Below are 23,243 nucleotides of genomic sequence, written 5' to 3'. Positions count from 1 at the left end.
TTCCACAAGAGAGTACATACCGGCATGATTCCATTTATATGGAGATTTAGAACAACAACAACAAAAAAACTGAGTTCTATAAAAGCGAAAGTAATCGATGGCAGAAAAATTCTGAACAGTGGTTTCCTCTGGAGGAATGTGGGTGGGGAGTTACAGTGACGGGACTTAGGGGAACTCTGACCTGTTGGTGATGTTTGGTTGGTAGGTTGGATAGGTGATTTGCAGAGGTGTACGCATTTGTCAGAACGCACCTAATGATACACTTAAGATTTATGCATTTCACTGTATGTAAATTTTATCCGAAAAGGAAAAAAATTCTGTAAGTAAATATTGAACCCTACGTAGTGATATGCAGACAGAAGTACTGGGGATGAGGGCGGAAGTGTACCAAGCTCTGCAGCTTACTCTGAAATACATCCAAACAAGATGGGTTGATGGATGGACAGAGGGACGGATAGGTATCTAATAAATCAAGTATAGTAACATGTTAATTGTAGAATCTAGGTGGTGGGTATACGGGTGTTCACTGTAAAGTTCTTTCAACTTTTTGGAATGTTTAAAATTTTTCATAGTAAAATGAATTTAAAAGGTAATTGCGGTACTCACCCTGGGTGTATACACAGGCACCTATTCTCGCGATGCCCCTAAAGCTCTTGCCCCTCAGAAGGCCAGATGAAAGAGGGGAATTGGGGAGTGAGTAACAGAGCCGAGAGGACTGCTACCAGCACCAGGGTTTCTGATGAAAATGCACTCGCCAGAGCTGTGTTTCATTATTCGAAATCATACGGTTTTACTCAACAGGGCTCCTAGCCCTTCTGTCTCTGCTCCTGGTGCGTAAGGGTGGAGTCGGGGGCTCTGAGCCTGGGACTGCTCTCTCGGAAGGTGGGAAGTTGCCCACGTATCCATTCCGCTCCGCGTGCAGATTCGCTCCCACACGCCCGGGTGGGTGATTCCGGAGGGCCGCGCGGGGCTGTGTGCGCGGGGCGGGGGCGAGATGTGTCTGGAGGAGGCAGAGCGCCCTCTCCCGGTCCCGGAGGGCCCACGCGGCCCGGCTGAGCGTCCCACCAGCCGGTTCTGCATTCACTCCCCAGATCTGCGCGCCCTGGTGGGAGCACTGCAGCCCCTGGTCCGCCCTCCGAACGCCGGGCGTCTACCCGCGGAGACCAGCGCAGGAGGCGGGCCCGCGCGCAAGGAGGCGGGCGACAGGGTGGAGTCGCCGCAGCTGGCAGCCGCACGGCTCCACCTGTTGCCGCGTCGGAGCGCGCCCGCCTGAGAAGGCAGAGCACGGTGCGGACCTGTGCTCCCCGCGCCGGCCAGCAGGGAAGGGCCGCGGCTGCCAGGAGGCCCGGGAACAGTCCCGAAGGAGCGGCGCGGAGAGGGCGCTCCCCGGAAGGTGAGATCTGAGTGCGGCAGCGGCGCCAGCGCCCCCTACAAGACGGGGTTTCGGGGAGGGGGCCCTGGCGGTTTGCTGGAGAGCATTGCTGCTGGTGTGCGTGAGGTGAGGGATGCCTTCTGCGCGGACCCCGCGTCCAGGCAAAACTCTGGAACGCACTAGGCAGCCAAGCCCGGGTGGAAGAGATGGAACTCTCCAAGGTCAAGGTCTCCTGGCCGCGGGGCCCTTACAGCCCCCAGTCTCTGGCCTCCTCTCCAGAAGCGGGGCTGGCCTGCAGTGCGCGCTTGGTCCGGGCGGAGCCCACTAGTAGGCGCAGAGGACGCCCCCGCGCAGGATCCAGAGACCAAGGGTGCTCTGGCATGGGCAAGGCGAGGCAGGCTGCCCGGGGGACATGCCCCTAACTTCCTTCGCTCCCTGTTCCAACCTCCCTTTCTGGTCTCCTCTCTCCAGCCTGTCCGCGCAAAGGATGCGCAGCGTTGGGGCCTGGCGGGAGGTCGGGGCCCGCGGACGGCGCAGCCCTCGGACGCCGCTCAGCACAGCCCCTCTCTCCGTGCGCCCACCCTGGACCCGCTCCATCCCTAAGCCCCAGCAGCCGATTCGGTGACTCGGGAGGCCACAGGCTCAGCGCGACACCACGATCACAACTAGGACGCACCACTGTCGGTCTACCTGGGGAGGCACCTACAAAGCCAGCAGACTGACGCCCGCGTCTTAGCCGTCGGTGGCCTGAGAAGCGATAGTCAAAGGAACCAGGACCCCGGGGCTCTGCTTACCCGCCGACCTCCGGACCGCCTTGACCTTCTCTTGGGGGGAAATTCGAGTTCGCTCGAGCTTGCCCTGAAGACGCGCCACGCCCCCTCCCCTATCTAAGCCAGACAGGGAGCAGGGATGGAAACGGCGTCCGCAACCCAGCGCCAAGCAGACGTGGACTCTGCGCCCGCTCCCCGGGACCTTCAGCGTTAAGGAGAACTCCGAGGAGAGCGGGGGGAGTGGAGGGGAACGGCGGCGACAAAGCGGATTTGAAACTAGGAGTCAAGGAGGACGTGGGGAGCTGGCGCCGCAGGAGCTACCGAGGCGGCGGCCGGGGGAGCCTCGCGGCCTGCGGGAGCTCCCGGCGGTCATGGGCGAGTCGGCGATGGGGCGCCCAGGAGCCGGCTGAGCGCCGGGGCCCTTATTTCCCGGGAGAGTGGGCGAGACTCCGCTGGCGCCGGGTGCCGTGGGCCTGGGGGCTGCCCCTGGGGGCCCGGCCATGGCCGGTCGGGGTTTCAGCTGGGGCCCGGGCCACCTGAACGAGGACAACGCGCGCTTTCTGCTACTGGCCGCGCTCATCGTGCTCTACCTGCTGGGCGGCGCCGCCGTCTTCTCCGCGCTGGAGCTGGCGCACGAGCGCCAGGCCAAGCAGCGCTGGGAGGAGCGCCTGGCCAACTTCAGCCGCGGCCACAACCTGAGCCGCGACGAGGTGCGCGGCTTCCTCCGCCACTACGAGGAGGCCACTCGGGCTGGCATCCGCGTGGACAACGTCCGCCCGCGTTGGGACTTCACCGGCGCCTTCTACTTCGTGGGCACCGTCGTGTCCACCATAGGTAAGTGTGCTGGCTGGACTCGCTGACAACCTCCGGGCGGCCTCCACTTCCTCCGGCTGGGGGGAGCGGCAGGACTGACCCTCTCCTCTTTTCATTCATCCATCTGGGCGCCCAGCCCGACTGCACTGACATGAGCTGTAGCCTGATCAACAGGTGGTATTGCCTCCCTGCTGCTCTAATGTGGTCCAGGCACCGGCAGCTTCAGTGTCACCTGGCAGCTTGTTAGATATGCGGTCTCAGTCCCCTCTGCAGACCTGCTGAGTCAGAATCTGCCTGTTAACAAAGTCCCCAAAGGATTGGAATGATCCTTAAGTTGGAGACGCTCTGCTCTGGGAGATTTTAAGTCTCATGAAGGAGACAGGGCTTGAGTTCATGGGGAGGAAAGCTTTTAGGGATAGGGACAGGAAACTGAACATTTACTGAGTCAGTCAGAGGGGAAGTGCAGTTTTTTTTTTTTTGTATTTTTTAGTAGAGACGGGGTTTCACCGTATTAGCCAGGATGGTCTTGATCTCCTGACCTCGTGATCCGCCCGTCTCGGCCTCCCAAAGTGCTGGGATTACAGGCTTGAGCCACCGCGCCCGGCCGGGAAGTGCAGTTTTTAAAACATTCTGCCCTCGACTTCACACCGAGAAAAAATCAGAACACCAGACTGGAAGTGAGGAAGCAAAAGTGCCAGTGACGGTTCAAAGGATGGAAAATTTCCCACCAGGAAGAACCAGGGAAGTGACCTTTGGCCTGAATCAATTCGTGTTAGGCATAACTTGGGTTTGGGAACTGAAAGCGCATTGTACCCTGGAGTAGGAGAGAATCGCACTCAGGGGTCCCATGAGCTGGTTGGAGTGGTGGAAGGAAGACTAGGAAGGTCTGCTGACTAATGGGATGGAGGTGGGGGTAGGACCTTCACTGACAGACTGAGGATCTGGAACTTATCTAGAGGCACCTGGGAGCCATTGAGAAGTTTTTTAAGCAAAGATGTAGCACAGCTACAATCAGTTGTGTTTATTTCCCAGCAGAAGGAAAATGATTTGGGGGAGTCTTTGCACCACACCCCTAAAGACTGTTCATCCTTGAAGAATAATCAAGTGATTAATGGGGGTTGGGGAAGATGCTGTAGAAATAAATTCTGAGGGGGGCAAAAAGAGACCTGGAGCAGGGGCGGGAGCTTGGAAAAGTTAGATGGAGAGGAAGTGGCCTCCATGCTGCAAAAAAGGCTGGCAGTTGCAAACAGCCCAGGGTGCATGTGCTGAGCGCTCTGTAGCTACTGCCCCTGTGCGCTCTAGAAGAGCTTGCTGGTGAGGTGGGGAGACAAGTTGAGCCTCCTTGAGGCTCCCACACATGGCTGTGCTACATAGACATTCTGCCAGGAGAAGCAGCACAAAAGACAAAAGAGATTGGCTTCAGGTTAGATTCATCAAGAAAGACCTCCCAGGGCTAGTCCAGGAATTCAGAGCTTCAGCTGATGCATAGCAGGTGAGGCAGAGGACCAGCATGATTAGGGACACACAGGTTGTATCTGAAGTGCCTGGTTCCCAGCCCCCATCCCATCCCAGATGGCGCCGCCCATCAGCAGGCCATGATGGCACCACCATAACTAGGTGTCAGGCAGGAAAACTCGCAGCAGACCAGAACAGGCCCAAGATGGGTGGAGGAGGAATAACATCCCCATGGTTCTCCCCCAGAGCCCGCATTCTCTGCTGGACTCTAAGCAGAGAAAAGCCCAAAAGCCCCTCCTCACATCACCTCCCACGTCTCAGAAGACAGTTCCAGAATCTCCACATAGGCAAGACTTGGGATGAACAAACTGATTAGGAGGTATCATTTTGGAAGTGACCTTGACTCTACTGTGTTTGCATAGCAAGTACAGGATTTTTTTAGATTGAATGGTTACTTGGGATGGTTTTGATGGGAGATTTGAGGGTTGAATCTTCCCCATCACCATCAAAAACCATCTCTTTGTGCTCCCAGTGGCACAGAGGCAGGAAGGAGCAGAGCATGTGTGTGGACAGGTGCATCCATGTAGCAGGAACTGAGAGTGGCATGGGTAGGTGGCCATATAGGAGCATGGGCTTTGGTGATACGAATATGACAGTGTGGCATGGAGGAGTGGAAAGAAACCTGGACAAAAAGTCTGGAGTGGGAGCTTTTCATCCTGCCTTTGTATCTTGGGCAAGCCTCTTGACTATTCTGAGCCCCATCCTTTTCTCATCTGAGGCATCTACAGAGTGCCCACCTTGGTATCTGGCACATCAGCTATTTGGTGAATATTAGTCCTGCCTGCCCCTGCTCCCTTCCTCCACCTAAGCCTGCCCCTGTCACAGGGTTCTTGTGAGGGACAATGAGCTCATGTAAGTGCATGCATGTTAAAAGGTAAAAAACATTACATAAGTGTGGGCTGATTTTTATTTCTTATTTGTAGCATTTCCTTTTAAATTGTTTCACTAATTGTTGTAATAACAGCACTGGCTAACCTTTATCAGGCCCATTTTAGGCACATACTGTATGATTATTACATGAATGTGCAATGCAGCTCATTGCTGTGTTACATTCACACTTCATTTCAGCCAACACAACTCCATGAAGTAGACATAGCAATTCCCTGTTATAGAGGAAAAAACTGAAGGTTCAGGTTTTTTGTAAAATAAAATATAAAGAAGAAACAATCAAGTTATATGCAGTCATATCATCCAAATTAACCATTGTTAATGTTTTGGTCCATTTTCTTCTAGTCTCCTTTTTCCTCTGCATATACTTATATACATATGCATTTTTAAAAATTAGAATTATATTCTATAAACCACTTATATCTTGCATTTTTATTGTAACATTACATGATGGTGTTTTTCTTCTAAAAATTAATTCCACCATGCTTTATTCTGCAAAGACTTTGAGGTAGCAAAGTATACAGTAAAATAATCATAAAATATAAAGAAAACTTCAGAACGAGGGAAAAGAACAGAAATATGGAATGCAAACGGAGCTATGAAGTTTCTAGAGAGGAACTTTGTCTTAGTTTGGGTTCCCTCAGAAGCAGACCTTGAGCCAAGAATTTGAGTGCCAGCAGTTTATTGGGAGGAGCAAAGGATACAGGTCGGTGCAAGAGAAAGTGAATCGAGGAAGGAAAGTAAGTTAATCCAGGGTATGCTGGTAAGGCAGGCGCCATAGTGGGCAACCGGTACCTAATCCCAAGTGGAAGCTTGGAAGCAATGCAAAGTTCCTGACCCAGATATCCCACGCAAGAAAGCTGGGATATTTACACACCTACACCTGTCAGGAATTGGTTAAAAAGCTGTCTGGGGAGGATGAGGAAGAAGCACAGGGATGTAAGTCCCAGGTACTTCTGGCCTTATTTTCTTCTGTGGACAGCACAAGGGTAGCCTTCGGGCAAAGACAGGCTCTGCTGTTGGAAATCAGGCCAGTATGCCAGGAAATGATAACAAGATCCCAAGGAATGGTGGGGAATCCCATGGAAGGGAGAGAACCAGCAGTGACTGTTCAAGCTTCAGATGTGGTTTCAGGCTTCATGGCAGACAGTCAAGACCCATGTTAGAATTCTTAGTATCAGAAAGGAGGAAACATAAACCTTTCCCAGTACCTAATTCTCCTTTTTTCTGAGACAGAGTCTTGCTGTCACACAGGCTAGAGTGCAGTGGAACAAACTTGGTTCATTGCAACCCCTGCCCCTTTGGTTCAAGTGATTCTTCTGCCTCAGCCTCCCAAGTCGCTGGGATTACAGGTGTGCACCACCATACCCAGCTAACCTCTTTTTTTTTTCAGTAGAGATGGGCTTCGACATGTTGGCCAGGCTGGCCTCAAACTCTTGACCTCAAGTGATCCTCCTGCCTCAGCCTCCCAAATGCTGGGATTACAGGTGTGAGTCACTTTTTTTTTGAGGGAGTCTCATTCTGTTGCCCAGGCTGGAGTGCAGTAGAACGAGCTTGGCTTACTGCAACTTCCATGCCTCCCGGGTACAAACTATTGTCCTACCTCGGCCTCCCAAGTAGCTGGGATTACAGGCACAAGCTATCATGCCCAGCTAATTTTTGTATTTTTAGTAGAGATAGGGCTTCACCATGTTGGCCAGGCTGGTCTTGAAATCCTGGCCTCAAGTGATCCGCCCACCTCAGCCTCCCAAAGTGCTGAGATTACAGGCGTGAGCCACCACGCCTGGCCCCAGTACCTAATTCTTAAAAGTGTTTTCTCCTTGGGATTATGTATAGGATAACAGATGATATTCACAAATAATATTTTCCTGGAAAATGCAATTGAGGATTTCATGTCGCTGTTACCTAATTGAGACCTTTGACTTAAAAGTCAAAGCTTAGAGTGGAAAACAGTTTGCCAGTTTCCCTAAAGGTTAAACCTAGAACTACTTTATGACCCAGCAATTCCATTTCTAGGTATATTTCCCCCCCAAAAAAAATCAAAAGTAGGGATTCAAACAGATATTTGTGTACCAGTGTTCATAGCAACATTATTCACAATATCCAAACAACCCAAGTGTCCATCAACAGATGAATAAACCAAATGTGGGCTATGTACAATGGAATATGATTCAGCCAAAAAAAAAAGGAATGAAACTGGCCAGGCACAGTGGCTTATGCCTGTAATCCCAACACTTTGGGAGACCAAGGCAGATGGATCACAAGGTCAGGAGTTCGAGACCAGCCTGGCCAATATGGTGAAACCTTGTCTCTACTAAAAGTATAAAAGTTAGCCAGGTGTGGTGGTTCGCGCCTGTAGTCCCAGCTACTCTGGAGGCTGAAGCAGGAGAATCGCTGGAACCCAGAAGGCGGAGGGTGCAATGAGCCGAGATTGCTCCACTGCACTCCAGCCTAGGTGACAGAGCAAGACTCCATCTCAAAAAAAAAAAAGGAATGAAATGTTGATATATGCTATAACATAGGTGGACCTTGAAAATAATTATGCTTAGTAAAATAAGCCAGACACAGGACAAATATCATATGATTCCACTTATATGAGGTATCTAGAATAGGCAAATTCATAGAGATAAATTAAAATAGAGGTTACTGGGGCTGAGGGAAGGCCAGAAGCGGGAGTTATTGTTTAATGGGTGCTTTCAGTTTGGGATGCTGAAAACATTTTGGGTATAGATAGTAGTGATGGTTATACAACATTGCAAATATATTTAATGCTGTTGAATTGTACACTTTTAAATGGTTAAAATGACAAATATGTTAAGTATATTTGACTGGAGTAAAGAAAACCTCAGGGCAGAGTATTAAAACACAATTCAGAAATGTTGATTCTGAAAAAGGCTAGAGATCATACATGAAACAGGAATAAATTTAAAGTACTCAGAGCAGTAGAATAACAATACGTCTGGTAAATGATCTTCTGTGAATATCTTTTCTCTGAAACCAGCTTTTGTTAGGAATTTGTCCTCATATTTGGTGGTGTATCTATAGCTAGCTTCTGTCCCCAAAGGGTTTGTGGTACTCTGCATTTGACAGAGTCAGGGGAGGCTTAGGTTTTGCTGCAGTAACAAGCTACTCCCAAAATCTCAGTAACTTAATGTAATAAAAGTGTACTTCTTACCCACACCAAGTTCACTATGGGCGCTGGTGATGCCACAGGGCGGTTGTCAGTGTGTTGCCCCAGCGCCTCAGGCCTCTTCTGTCTCTTGGCTCCTCTTCCTCAGCACATGCTTCCAGGATTGCTCTGGAAGGGGAAGAAAGGGCTGAAGAGTCGAGTACCAATGATCAAATGGCTGCCACCACCTGGAAGTAGCACAGGTCCCCTCCACTCCCATGTCATTGGCCAAATCAAGCCACAGAATCACCCACACCCTACTTCAAGGGGTCAGGGAAACATTACCCTAGTCCCTTCGTGGCAAGCTGCAGAAGAAATGTTTCTTCCAGTCTAAAAAAGGATGTGTTGGGCCTGGCGCGGTGGCTCATGCCTGTAATCCCAGCACTTTGGGAGGGAGAGGTGGGTGGATTGCTTGAGGCCAGGAGTTCGAAACCAGCCTGGCCAACATGACGAAACCCGATCTCTACAAAAAAATAGAAAAAATTAGCCAGGTGTGGTGGTGCAGGCCTGTAGTCCCAGCTACTTGGCAGGCTGAGGTGGGAGGATCGCTTGAGCCCAGGAGGTTGAGGTTGAGGCTGCAATAAGCCGTGATTGTGCCACTGCACTCCAGCCTGGGCAATAGGGCAAGACCCTGTCTCAAGCAGAAAAAAAAAAAAAGAAAAGAAATGCAGAGTCTCAGGTCAACCCCAGACCAACAGAATCAAAGTCTATGCTTTAATAAGACAGCCAGGTGAGTCCTGGGCACATTGAAGTTTGAGAAATCTAGAGTCTAGAGGGTCATTCATGTTGTGATGTTGCTAACTAGGACAAGCCCTCCCATGCTTTAGAACATAGACAAACCGATGGCCAGGCAGGTATGGTGAGGAGGTGAGCTCACCTGCTGTCTTATGACCTCCTCGCCAGCTGGAAGTAAATGTGCTGAGGGCAGGTTCATTACACACCATCCAGATGCAGGGATGCGCCGGGCTCAGGCTGAGAAGATGACCCGGTTCATGAGGACCTGAGATGCTCAGACGGAGAGGCTCAGCCCTGCCTCATATGTGACTAGATTCTCAATAACAGTTTTTATTCTTTTTTTTTTTTTTTTGAGACAGAGTTTCGCTGTGTCACCCAGGCTGGAGTGCAATGGCGTGATCTTGGCTCACTGCAACCTCTGCCTCCCAGATCCAGGCGATTCTCCTGCCTCAGCCTCCTGAGTAGCTGGGATTATAGGCACCTGCCACCACACCCGGCTAATTTTTGTATTTCTAGTAGAGATGGGGTTTCACCATGTTGGTCAGGCTGGTCTCAAACTCCTGACCTCCTGATCTGCCCACCTCGGCCCCCTAAAGTGCTGGGATTATAGGAGTGAGCCACTGCGCCCAGCCCTATTCATTTTTATTAAACAGAAATAATTATGCAGGTGCCCTTTTCTGGCCAGGGGTGTGACCCATGATTGGCTCTGCATGGCTGTAGTCTACAAGGCCCCCATGGGATTCTGGGGCTCAACTGGTAGGTGTGTGGTTGGCCCTGGTCAGTGTGTCAATCCATGTGGTGCTGAACTGAATATTGCTTTGGGAATCTTTTTTTTTCTTTTTTCTTTTCTCATGGGAACAAGGCTGGGGAAAGAGCTTTTGAAATCTAAGTATATCAAGTCCAAATGATGAAATATTGGAAATCACTATTTTATAGTACAAAGTTATAAACTGACATCAGAGAAGATGAGGCGTTCAGGAAGAATAAAAATATCCCCCAAATGCATTGATGATATACATTAATGGATGTTATGCATGAGTCCAGATTTAAATCATACATTGAGCACTTCACACATTACAAAGCATTTGTGCACAAACCTTACGGGATAGGCGGGGAAGTTATTACTAATTCCATTTTGCAAGTAAGGAAACTGAGGTGCAGACAGCATAAATCTCTTGCTTAAGACCACACAACTATAAAGTGGCAGAGTTAGAATTAGAACCAAGTTTTGTTTTGTTCAGTGTCTAGTGATGAAATAAATATATATTAGTTTTGGAAGAGTGGAAATATATGGGAAAGTATAAAACAAGTAGAAATCATCCATAATTCTACCAACAACAAACATTGTAAATAGTCTCGGGAATCATATTATACATATTATATTGAACCTAAAATACTATTTAAAAAATCTAAGATGCATCATTATTTTACGTACCATCAAGAAAGAAACACTGCCAATTAAATTCTGACATGCTACCTGTTGTGGGATGCATCTCAATTTCAGAGATATTAAAATTTGGGAGAAAGGTGTATCTTAAAATCACTGAAATGTATTTTGTATCTCGTTGCTTTCTATGTAACCATTATCACATGAGCAGATTGTTGTAATTAGGTAAAAATGAATCTCCTTATAATTAATATCTCTTTGATTTCTATTAAAGTTGATTCAAAATGTTTATTAAAAATACTTATAGTTCATCTTCTCTCAATCAACTAATTCTCCCCTCATTTTTCTGCTGGGAGCAGGGGGGATGCCGTGTTAATTAAACCTGTGTGCTTTATAGTTTAAGGATTTCGACCCTGTCTAAAGACTAAATGTGTCATATTTTTCATCCTTTGTTCTCTGTTCAGTGTCTATAATTTCTTATTTATTACTTAGATAGAGATATGTTTTTCATTTCAACTCAGTTTCGTATTTCAGTCCTTTCCTTGTGCTTTCTCCCATTGTCTTCGTGCTTCAATCTTTGTCCATCCAGATTCCATAAGAATGCAAGCTTTTGTTTGGTATTTTTGCAACTACTCTCCATTTCCAGTTACAGCAGTGACTTTTAAAGCACTTTAATGTATTGTTTCATGCAAACAGTGGCAGGTGCGTTTTGGAATTGCAGCTGAGGGGCAATGTGTGGTTGTGGGGAATGAGGAAACAGGAAGGGTAGCTGCTGAGAGTTTACCTCCACTCGAGGTAGGGTGAGAGGGCCATACATCTTCCAGCTTCTAAAATTTCATGGGGAAGCTCAGACCATCCATTCTGAGAATCCTGGATTTGTTCAATTATTTGTTTCCTGCTGGGAACATTTCAGCATCTGGAAGTTAGAGCTGTGTTGCAGGACATAGCCCTCACTCTCCATTGCCCAGCATTTAGTATTCACATATGCTCATCTTAGCCTGTTGCATTAGAAATTCTTGTTTATATTATAAAATAGAATGGCTTCCTTTTCTTTTATCCTAAATTCCATCCAGTTCTCTCTTTCCCTCTGTCCCTTTCTCTATGAAGGAGAGATGGGTTTGGTTTGGGTGTTAACCCAAATAATCCTTGGGCTCCTTGGGGTCCTGTCCAAGAAGCTGTCTTCTTTTGAAAGAAGCACGGTGTGTTAGCCAAAAGTAATGAAAAATAAATTTGATTTCTGCTTGTATCTTAAAGGAACCTTAAAGAGTCTCCAATTTATAATGTAAAGGAAACTTCTTCCTTTTCTCCTCTCCCATTTTCTCATATCTCAAAGGAGTTCTGGAACCTCTTATGCCTAAACTCCTCACCAAGTTTCTCCCAACCATCACCCCTGTCTTTCTATCCCTCCTGGTCCCATCTCCCCACATCTGTCCCTGCTCCCTGTTATCAGGATTGACTTCACTTCTGCAACATCATTTAGCTTTCTCTCAGCATATTTCCTGGATTCCCCATAGTAAAGGACAGTCCTGGTAGTTGACCAACAAGTAACAGTCTATTCCTCTTAGAAGGAAGGAGAGAATTGGGAGGCCAAGGTGGGCAGATCACAAGGTCAGGAGATCGAGACCATCCTGGCCAACATGGTAAAACCCTGTCTCTACTAAAAATACAAAAAATTAGCTGGGCATGGTGGTGCACACCTGTAGTCCCAGCGACTCGAGAGGCTGAGGCAGGAGAATCACTTGAACCTGGAAGGTTGCAGTGAGCCAAGATCGCACCACCGCACTCCAGCCTGGGTGACAGTGAGACTCCATCTCAAAAAAAAAAAAAGAAGAGTGGGGGAAGATGGTGATCACTAGTACATTAATGACTTTACACCTGGGGAACATCTCAGCCATTTGAGGAGGACATTTCTGTGTTCAGACCCAGAAGCACACGGTCCTGCTGAGGACGGTGAGAGAATCACCTCATCAGAAGGCACCTCCGTCATAACACGGTCCTCCCTTCATCCTCCAGCCTTCTGCCTCTTTCGGTTCGGCTCGTGTGAATTGCCAGACATTTTACCAGGACCTTCAGCACACCTACTGCATCTTCCTTTGGCCAGAGAGCCATCTTTATAAGCCTAATTAGGTGCTCAGGGGTTTATTTTTCCCATTCTCTAATCAGCTGTCCTGTGCCTCTCAACTGATCGCCTCTCCTTGAAAGGGAAACACTGTAATCCGTGAACTCAGGGGTCAGAGCGTGAATGTAAATGAGTGTAACAGGTAGGACATTAGGGAGCAGTAAGGCCTTGTACCCTGGAGAGAACAGCCCCAACACAGGCATTCAGATTCTCACTTTGAAACAGCATTGCACTGGCCAGACAGGTCTGAGGGGTTGAGTCCCCCAGTTGAAACTTTGATGATCACGAGCTCTGGGCTTCCTTATCTTTGGGAGGGAGAAGGACAGGGAGCGCATAGCATCGCTCTTGAGTGTAGCAGAGCTTGCTTTTTATAGTTCACTTAAAGGACGCTTTTTCACAAAGAGTGAACCTTGCATGCACTTATTTCTTTTTTCTTTTTTTTTTCTTTTTTTGAGACGGAGTCTTGCTCTGCTGCCCAGGCTGGAGTGCAGTGGCCGGATCTCAGCTCACTGCAAGCTCCGCCTCCCGGGTTCACACCATTCTCCTGCCTCAGCCTCCCGAGTAGCTGGGACTACAGGCGCCCGCCACCTCACCCGGCTAGTTTTTTTGTATTTTTTTAGTAGAGACAGGGGTTTCACCGTGTTAGCCAGGATGGTCTCGATCTTCTGACCTCGTGATCCACCCGTCTCGGCCTCCCAAAGTGCTGGGATTACAGGCTTGAGCCACTGCGCCCGGCCGCATGCACTTACTTCTAAAAGAAACTAAGGGCTGTCACACTCTCTTAAACTCTTCTGATTTCTGCGACTACACATAGTTATTGAAATCTATAAGTATGTGTGGACTATTAGCTTTTTCACATTATTTCCTATACACTTTTTCAAGAATTCCACGTGTTTATATGAATGCAGAATGGTTTAACTATCCTCAAATAGTTGGACTTGGGGGTTATATGTGATTTTTTTTTTTACTATTGCATACAATAAAGGTATGAAATTTTGGATTTCACTGTGGTTAAACACAGTGCACATCTTTGTGTATGTTTAGTTCTAACAACAGCCCCATAAGGTCGGTACTATTAGTATTCTCATGTTGCAGACAAGGATCCCGAGGCTCTAAGAGCTTCTGTGCTCCATCTGAAGCCACCCAGCTGGAAGCAGCGTGGCATCTCCCTTCAAATCTTACACTCTGAACCATCACTTCTTTACCTTTTCTTCCTTTGGGGTCCGTGTTGTGGGAAGAATCGCCAGTTAAAGTGACCGTGTATGGTCTCTTTTATAGTGTGGTGGCCCTTAGGTGACCTGGGATAGTCTAAAAAGACAGAAGTGGTCTGGTTAGCAGAATCTCAGCGGAGGCTGATGATGTGTGTGCTACCACGGGTGTGAGGTTTGGGTAGCGTGCTGCCTACCGCCCAGGAGTCCATGTAAACAGACTTCTGCCTCCCACGGGCAGTCGTCTCACAGCTGCAACCTCTCTCCCATCACCATGATGATGGGTGCCCGCCCCCAGGACTTTCACCTCCAGTTCAGACATATTTGATCCCAGAAGTCACTTCCTGACTTTGCCTGTTAGCTTTTGTCATGTTGGCACCAAGGTTCTCTGTGTCTTGGGTCTTCCCTCCTTTTAAGCAGCTGATGAAGATCACAAGGCATTGGCCCTGAAGATCAACCAGGACTATGGTTTTCAAACTGTGGTCCACGGAGCCATGGGGTTCATGGTATTTTAAGGGCTGCCTCAAGGGCCAAGAGGACCCCTCAAGCTGTTGTGGGTTTTTTTGTTTGTTTTGTTTTGTTTTGTTTTTCTGGAGAGAGTCTCGCTCTGTCACCCAGGCTGGAGTACAGTAGCGTGATCACGGCTCATTGCAACCTCTGCTTCCCGGGTTCAAGCAATTCTCTTGCCTCAGCCTCCGGAGTAGCTGGGATTACTGGCACCTGCCACCATGCCCAACTAATTTTTCTGTTATTACAAAACAGGGACGGAATTTCACCATGTTGGCCCATCTCGGCCACCCAAACTGCTGGGATTACAGGTGTGAGCCACTGCGCCTGATCAAGTTTTTTTGTTTTTTTTGGGTTTTTTTTTTGGAGGGGGGACGGAGACCAGGCTGGAGTGCAGTGGTGTGATTTCGGCTCACTACAACCTCCGCCTCCCCAGGTTCAAGCGATTCTTCCGCCTCAGCCTCCTGAGTAACTGGGACTACAGGTGCGCACTACCACACCCGGCTAAGTTTTGTATTTTTGGTAGAAACGGGGTGTCACCATATTGGCCAGGCTGGTCTCGAACTCCTGACCTTGTGATCCACCCGCCTCGGCCTCCCAAGGTGCAGGGATTACAGGCATGAGCCACCACGCCTTGCCTCAAGTTTTTATTTATTTGATTGTTTCAGAGCAGAAGAACTTGATATATTTATACGTCTAAAATATTTATCCTGTTCAACCACTTTTTGATTGGCTTAAATTTTTTGGTATGTAGAAAAGATTTTTATAGAGCCAAATACACTCATTTTGACCAGCAGCATTTTTTTCTATAGCTTTTCATAAATGCAGGTCCCCTCCATGGTTGAAATAAAGATTCTTATCCATTCTTTGTTTAGCTATTTAACTCATCTCAAATGTTATTTTAAATGATTGCTTTTAAAAAGGTTCTGTGAGGCTGGGCGTGGTGGCTCACACCTGTAATCCCAGCACTTTGGGAGGCCGAGGCAGGCAGATCACGAGGTCAGGAGATCAAGACCATCCTGGCTAACACAGTGAAACCCCCTCTCTACTAAGAATACAAAACAATTAGTCCGGCGGCGTGGCAGGTGCCTGTAGTCCCAGCTACTTGGGAGGTGGTGGGCACCTGTAGTCCCAGATACTTGGGAGGCTGAGGCAGGAGAATGGCATGAACCCGGGAGGTGGAGCTTGCAGTGAGCCAAGATCGTGCCACTGCACTCCAGCCTGGGCAACAGAGCAAGAATCCGTCTCAAAAAAAAAAGAAAAAAGGTTTTGTGAGGTTGACTATATAGTGATGCTTTGACTTATTTCTAAAATTATCCCATAATGATTTGAGAATATGCATTTTGCAGATTTCTCCTTTTTATTTGTTGTTTCTGTATATCCTGTGGTCTCTATATATTTCAGTTGGTTTTTCTCTTATGTTACTGAATTTTGGACCTGGAGGAAACATTATCCACAACCACCCTCCAAACAGAAAACACATCCAAAATGACATTTCCTTGTATGTTTCTGGGCATATAAATTCAGTGCTATTGCTTTTATCACTTGCATAATTTTTATTACTATTTCATTGTAATAGTATTGCCTTTACCTGTAAATGCTTTATATGCTAATACCTATTTTTAAACTGAGATATGATTAAATTTCTGCATCATATTAGCAGACACTTGCAGATTTTAGACCATCTCTTTAGTTGTAATCTTTAGTAATTTTTGTTTTAAATCAACCTGTTAACACATTTTTATATTTTTATTTTATATTTTTAAATTTTATTTTATCTTTGTAGGAAAAGTTGATGGACTTAATATTTGGTTTCACTGGTATTATCCTCCTTCATCCTATACTTGTCTTATCCTTTTAAGTCTGTTTTCAATTCTGTATTTTTATTATGATGGCTTAGATGTTCTTTTTGTCATTTAAATGTGATCAGAATGAAATCATATCTAAACTATCTCAGGATAAAAACCATTTCTACCACTATTTTTTATGTTTATAAATAAAATTGAGACCTTGGTTTATTGGTGATACAGAATCTTTCAGCTTGGGGTTCAACCCATTTCCTACAACCTCCTTGCCTCCCAGGTCCTTGTTGTGTCTTATTCCCTGGAAATGCTTTTTTAAATGACATTTTTACATCTTGGAATCTACCTTGTATCATCACATCTTTTAACTGAGAGCCTGTGACCTCTTTAACCTTTCTGCTGATTTATGGACTTTTCTTTTTTTGAAACGGAGTCTGGCTCTCACCCAGGCTGGAGTGCAGTGGCACAATTTTGGCTCACTGCAACCTCCACCTCCCAGGTTCCAGCGATTCTCCTGCCTCAGCCTCCTGAGTAGCTGGGATTACAGGTGCACACCACCAGGCCTGGCTAATTTTTTTTTTTTTTTTTTTCATAGAGATGGTTTTTCCCCATGTTGCCCAGACTGGTCTTGAACTCTTGATCTCAGGGATCCACCTCAGCCTCCCAAAGTGCTGGGATTACAGGCATGAGCCTGTACGCCAGGCCTAGACTTCTCTTTTTTGTTCTCCCCATCTCTCTCTCTAGTTTTGTTCTTCTCATGCCTCTGGACCTTTAGGCTTTGGTTCATCATTCACTTTTAAACCCCATTTTCTCTCCTCAAGCTTTGCTTGTGCCTTCAGATAGAAAGTAAAGGCAAAATAATTAACCTTTGAGAGAATGACTTTTCCTGTGTGGTCTGAAAATGATGCCCCATCTAACATTTAGTGGAATTGGAGGAAAGAGGAAATAACAACCACATTTGTTACCTATTTCTTCTGTGCTTTCTGTCTGGTGCTCTTCTTACTCCTAACTCTGCAGCCACTTTTATTGGTACTTAGGTCTCAAGGTAGTGTTGTTCCTTTTTGTTGCCTGTAGTACTGCTTCTTCAAACTGACAGGCGTATTGACTGCAGGTTGCATTGGGCTGCATGTAGTAGGAAAGCAGTGATTTAAACAGATAGAAATGTATTTTTCTCATATAGCAAGAAGTTCAGAGGTCTGTGGTCCAGGGCTGATATAATAGTCCCACAAGGCCCCCAGAGTCCCAGAACCTTCTGTCTCTCTGTTCTGCCAGGCTTAGATGGTGGCTCTGTCTCTCTTTTGCTCATAAAACAGAAATTGTGAGCACTATCAAGACAGGAAGAGGGAAGGAAAGAGGTAAAAGATATGTGCCAGCTGAAAAGAACTTTCTGGGAAAACTCCAACTCATTGGCGCAAACCATGTCAGATTGTCCCCCAATCCCCATCTGCACGTGAGCTCATTGCTATCTCAAATGCAGCTAGGGTTTCTTTATTGAGGCAGAAGGGAAGTCAATATTGTGTAGCAACAATATTGTATAGACAACTAACAGTGTACCTCCTGGAAAAAGAAAATATTGTCTGAGCGTCTTTCTTTCTGGAATTGTTTTGGAAGGTACTCTGAGCAGTTAATGTCTTGATCAATTGTTTTTCTATTCTGGGGTTTGTTTTTTTTTTTTTTTTAGATGAAGTTTCTCTCTTGTTGCCCAGGCTGGAGTGCAATGGCACAATCTCTGCTCATTGCAGCCTCCACCTCCCGGGTTCAAGCAATTTTCCTGCCTCAGCCTATTAAGTAGCTGAGATTACAGGCACCCACCACCACGCCCAGCTAAGTTTTTTGTATTTTTAGTATAGACAGCATTTCGCCATGTTGGCCAGGCTGGTCTTGAACTCCTGGCCTCAGATGATCTGCCTGCCTCGGCCTCCCAAAGTGCTGGGATTACAGGTGTGAGCCACCATGCCTGGCCAATCCTGGGATTTCTTCAAATGTTTCCTTAATGATAGTTCAGAGAATCCCTGCATTTTTATCTTGTCCTACTTATTATTCTCAAGTTGGGTATTCATGTTTTTAAAAGTCTACTAGGTACTTTTGCTTTGTTTTCACCTATTTGCTTACTTTGATATTATGGGTTTGATTCTCCATGTGTCTTCCAGCTCACTAATTCTTTTCTCCATTGTCTGATGGCCATCTGCGGACAGTGCTTTCAGCAGATATTACTTCAGCAGCCTACTCTGTCAGGCACTGGCCTGGCATTCCTCTTTGCTATTCTGCTGCTGCCATCTTTTTCATTATCACGTGATAGTTATTGATAGTACCTTATTGTCATCTCTCTCTTCTCTCTTAACATGGATTTTCTTCATTAAATCTTGCTCACTTGTGGGGTTCCTCCCCTTTCAATTTCTCTACCTGTTTACTATAAGCCACTCCCATTCCCAACAGAATCATGAAACCTTTCTTTAGGGCTCAAAATCTAAAATCTGAACGTAGGCTACATTTATCATTTTCCTCAGTAAGGCCTGTCTTATTCCTTCTAGCTGCTGATCCTTTTGGCTCCAGATGTTATATATTTAATATTTGGAATAGAGACATGCTATACTATTTCTCAACCTACCATATTTTGAGAGGACTTAGTTTCTTTAACAGACTGTGACCCAATAACAGCAGCTGTATAAAGAAATGTATAAAAGGGCCGGGCGCAGTGGCTTAAGCTTGTAATCCCAGCACTTTGGGAGGCCGAGGTGGGCACATCATCTAAAGTCAGGAGTTCGAGACTAGCCTGGCCAACATGGCGAAACCTGGCCTCCACTAAAAATACAAAAATTAGCCAGGCGTGGTGGCGCACACCTGTAATCCCAAATACTCGGGAGGCTGAGACAGGAGAATGGCTTGAACCCAGGAGGTGGAGGTTTCAGTGAGCCAAGGTCATGCCACCCAGGAGGCAGAGGTTTCAGTGAACCAAGATCATGCCATTGCACTCCAGCCTGGGTGACAGAGGAAGACACAGTCTCAAACAAACAAACAAACAAAAAAACAGAGAGGAAGGAAGGAGGGAAGGAAGGAAGGAGCAGGAAGGGAAAGAAATAAAAAGAAAGAATAAAAGGCATGCTTTGAATACACAGCGATGTAGTTGTGTAGAAAGAAGGAAGGGAGGAAGAGAGAGGGAGAAAGAAAGAAAAGAAAAGGAAACAAGGAAGTAAGGAAAGAAAGAAAAAGAGAGAAACAGGGAGCGAGGGAGGGAGGGAGGAAGGAAGGGAGGGAGGAAGGGCAGGCAGGGCAAGGCATGCTTTGAATACAAAGGGATGTAGTGCTGCGTACTCAGCAACAGGTGAGTCGATTTCACAGGCTGATGGATGAAGACTGAGCTCGTGGAACTGATGAAGTAGCAATCATCACTCCTTCTTCAATTAAGTAAGAACATTTTTCCTGGAGGACATGGGGCCTACGGGCTATTTGGGAAGAGATCATGACCTGCTCATTCTTTCAACAATCCTATGAGTTAGAGAAAGTCAGGCTCAAAAGAGTGAGTAACTTTCCCAAGTCCACACAGCTGTTAAGGAAGCATATTGCTTAGGAATTTTGTTTGCCTTCAATGTTACAAAGCCCTGAAAAGTAGGGGAAGCACACAAGGTGTGACTCTGTCCTGTAGAAGTGGTCTGCCCTACAGGTACTGCACGTAGGCAATTCAGAGTTGCTGTGGGGACTGCACAAAGTCAACCAGGAGTCAAGCCTCTTCAGCTCGGTGGTGTAACTAACCCTAGTTCTCAGGTTCAACATGGCTGCTGGTGTGCTGGCCATCACATGGACATGCTAGGTAGTAGGATGGAGGAAAGGGAGAGGGAGGGCGTGTCCCTTCCCTTTTGAGGCACTGTCTTTGGTCATTTTCTCTAAGAAACAGACTCTGGGCCAAGGATTTCGGAGGAAATGATTTATCAAGGAAGTGCTCCCAGGAAAACACTAGAATTGAGGATGAGCAAAGGGAAAAGTCTAACAAGAGGTTATTTTATGGAGCATAAATTACACCTTAAAATTTGGCCCACCTTGAGGCAAAGGAACTGCGTTTTTATACTCCCACACCAGCCACTCATTGGCTGTGGCTCGTAGGGGTAGAGGGGCCTACACCACCCAGGTCTCAGCTGTGTGCAGTCACAGGTGTGAGCCATTAGCAGCAGAGCCTGCAACAACTGGGAGATGCACTCACAAGGCTCAAGGGGTTTAGAGGAATCTGGATGGGGCACAAATAGTGTCTACTATAAGGGGCTTCCCAGAAATTCCAGTTACTTCCCCTTATATTTCATTGACCAGAACTTTGTCACATGGCTGCAAGAATAGCTAAGAAATGAAGCATTTATTCCAGCTAGTAATGTGTCAGAAAGCAGTACCCAGGAACTCAGAAAGAAAAAGATCCTGGCTCCTGGAGCCCCTGAGAAGAGCTGAGCAGGCCCTGCCTGGGTCATGTTTTCATGACAAACGCTTAATGAGTGAGGTCCAGGTCACACGTCCACCTCCGGTGTGAGCAGGGAGCAGGTGTGTTGGGAGGCTCACAACTGAAAGTGGAGAAGGAAACAGGTCCCAAAGCAGAAGACTCTTCGTAGATGAGGGAGAGAAGGAGGAAGGGTTGTTCCCGGACACACACTAGTGAGAGTATTTGGTGGACAATGCTGTTGTCGTCAAAATGGGATACCAAAGTGAGGACAGCTGGAGGGATCCCGAGTTGAGTTTTGTAAGTATTGAATTTAGGGAGCCTTTGGGACCTTGGAATGGAGACATTCAATAAACAATTGAAGGCCAGGTATGGTGGCTCACACCTGTAATCCCAGCACTTTGGGAGGCTGAGGCAGGCGGATCACCTGAGGTCAGGAGTTCGAGACCAGCCTGACCAACATGGTGAAACTCTATTTCTACTAAAAATACAAAAAAATTAGCCGGGCATGGTGGCGGGCACCTGTAATCCCAGCTACTTGGGAGGCTGAGGCAGGAGGATCGCTTGAACCCAGAAGGCACAGGTTGCAGTGAGCCGAAATCACACCATTGCACTCCAGCCTGGGTGACAGAGTGAGACTCCATCCCAAATAAATAAACAAACAATTGGAAAAAAAGAACTCTGAAGCTCAGGAGAGAGGTTAGGACTGGATGTTCCAGATGTCAAAAAAAAAATATGTTTTTATTGTTAGTATCTTAGGAGGATGGGATCAGGAGTAACAGGTTTTCAGACTTGCTTTTATGTTTGCAGCCATCATCCTTTTAACAACAGCAACAGTAATGAAACTCAGTATTGTTTTTTCTCTTTCTTCTTTGCATCCCCAGTCCCAGGGTTCCCGGTTAGGATACTCCTCACCCCAGACTGTCTGGCATCACCTGTTTTGGATTCCCCAGGGCTAAGAGAAAGCCCTAAATAGCTAAGCCGCCCATGTCCATTTCCTTAAAAAAGTCCGTGACCCTGGAGCAGGGTTTCTCCACCTCAACACAACTGGCATTTTGGACCAGAGTGTCCTCTGTTGTGGGGCAGTCCTGTGAATTGTAGGGTGCTTAGCACCACCCTTGATAGTGTGTCCTTAGTTGTGACAACCAAAACTCTCTCCAGATGCCCCCTGGGGGAGAACGACTGCCCTAAAGGGAACCAAAGGATGAGAATCTGCCAGAAGAAAGAGTCTCTCTGGTTCTCTTCTTTCTGCAAGCCTTTCAGGTACTGCGAAGGGCTCAGTGCTGAGCACTGGGACCAAAGAGAGAACTAAGCCAAGTCCAGGTTTCAGAAATTGAACATATGTAGTGATTTCCATTAGTTGGGAAGTTCTAGGCCAAAGGCAAAATTTGGAAACAGAAGATTTTGAGTGTGTGGTCCTCTCTCTCCAAACTTTAACTTCGATTATTAACTGCAAGGTGGGTTTTCTTTTAAAAAATACTTTTTCCGTGAAAAATTCTTAATATGTATGCATTTGGATGCATTTTCAAATCATTCCAATGTATTTAAAGTAAAAAACCAGTCTCCCTTTGCTCCCCCATCCTACTCTCCAAGAAATAACCAACTCCAAGAGTTGGATGTGGATCTTTCCAGAATTGTTTTCTCATCCACAATCGTGTAAGTCCAAGCACACACACATGAGTTCCTTCACACATATATGTGGTTCTTTGTGTACTTTTTGCAAATTCATTTTTTATACCTGCTGATGGTTCTTTTTTAACAGCTTTATCAATGTATAATTCATATACCATAAAATTCATCTATTTAAGGTGTACGATTCCGTGGTTTTTAGCATATTTACAGAGTTTTGCAACCATCACCACCATCAACTTTAGGACATTTCAAGTTCTGAAAAAAGAAACATCATACCCTTTAGCGTTTGCCCCCTTTTATGGTTTAAATATGGTTTATCCACACAATAACTCGTGTTGAGGCTTGGCCCCCAGTGTGGCAGTGTTGGGAGGTGGTGCCTTGAAGGAATGATTAGGACATTAAGATTCATTAATGTCTTTCTCTCGAGACTGGGTTAGTTCTCTCAGGAATGGATTAGTTCCAGTGAGAGTGTATTATTACAAAGGGAGGTTGCCTCACATATTTTGCCTGCTTTTCTTTCCATTTCCCCACCGTATTTTGATGCAGCGTGAAGCTCTCGCCAGAAGCCACTAGAGTCAGTTGCTCAATCTTGAACTTCCCAGCCTGCAAAACCATGAGCTAAATAAACCTGTTTTCTTTTTTGAGACAGTCTCGCTTTGTTGCCCGAACTCAAGTGCAGTGGCATGATCTCAGCTCACTGCAACCTCTGCTTCCTGAGTTTAAGTGATTCTCCTGCCTCAGCCTCCCCAGTAGCTGGAACTGTAGGTGTGTGCCACTACACCCAGCTTTTTTTTTTTTTTTTTTTAAGTAGAGACAGGGGTTTTATCATAGTGGCCAGGCTGGTCTTGAACTCCTGACCTCAGATGATCTGCCTATGTCGGCCTCCCAAAGTGCTGGGATTACAGGCAT

General features: G+C 46.7%; 1 protein-coding gene across 1 annotated transcript in view; it reads left to right on the top strand.

Moving 5' to 3' along the window:
- Nucleotides 1–1,113: 1,113 nt before the first annotated feature.
- KCNK13 (potassium two pore domain channel subfamily K member 13) overlaps nt 1,114–23,243 on the top strand; it is a 126,481-nt gene continuing 104,351 nt past the window's right edge. The window contains exons 1-2 of the mRNA XM_023205437.1: nt 1,114–1,393; nt 1,844–2,976. Of these exons, the coding sequence (XP_023061205.1) occupies nt 2,643–2,976 (334 nt within the window). The 5' untranslated portion in view covers nt 1,114–1,393; nt 1,844–2,642. The remainder of the gene's footprint in view (nt 1,394–1,843; nt 2,977–23,243) is intronic.

This window comes from Piliocolobus tephrosceles, chromosome 6, assembly GCF_002776525.5.
Source record: "Piliocolobus tephrosceles isolate RC106 chromosome 6, ASM277652v3, whole genome shotgun sequence".
NCBI classification, from domain to species: domain Eukaryota; kingdom Metazoa; phylum Chordata; class Mammalia; order Primates; family Cercopithecidae; genus Piliocolobus; species Piliocolobus tephrosceles.
This window is presented reverse-complemented; position numbering and strand designations above follow the sequence as displayed.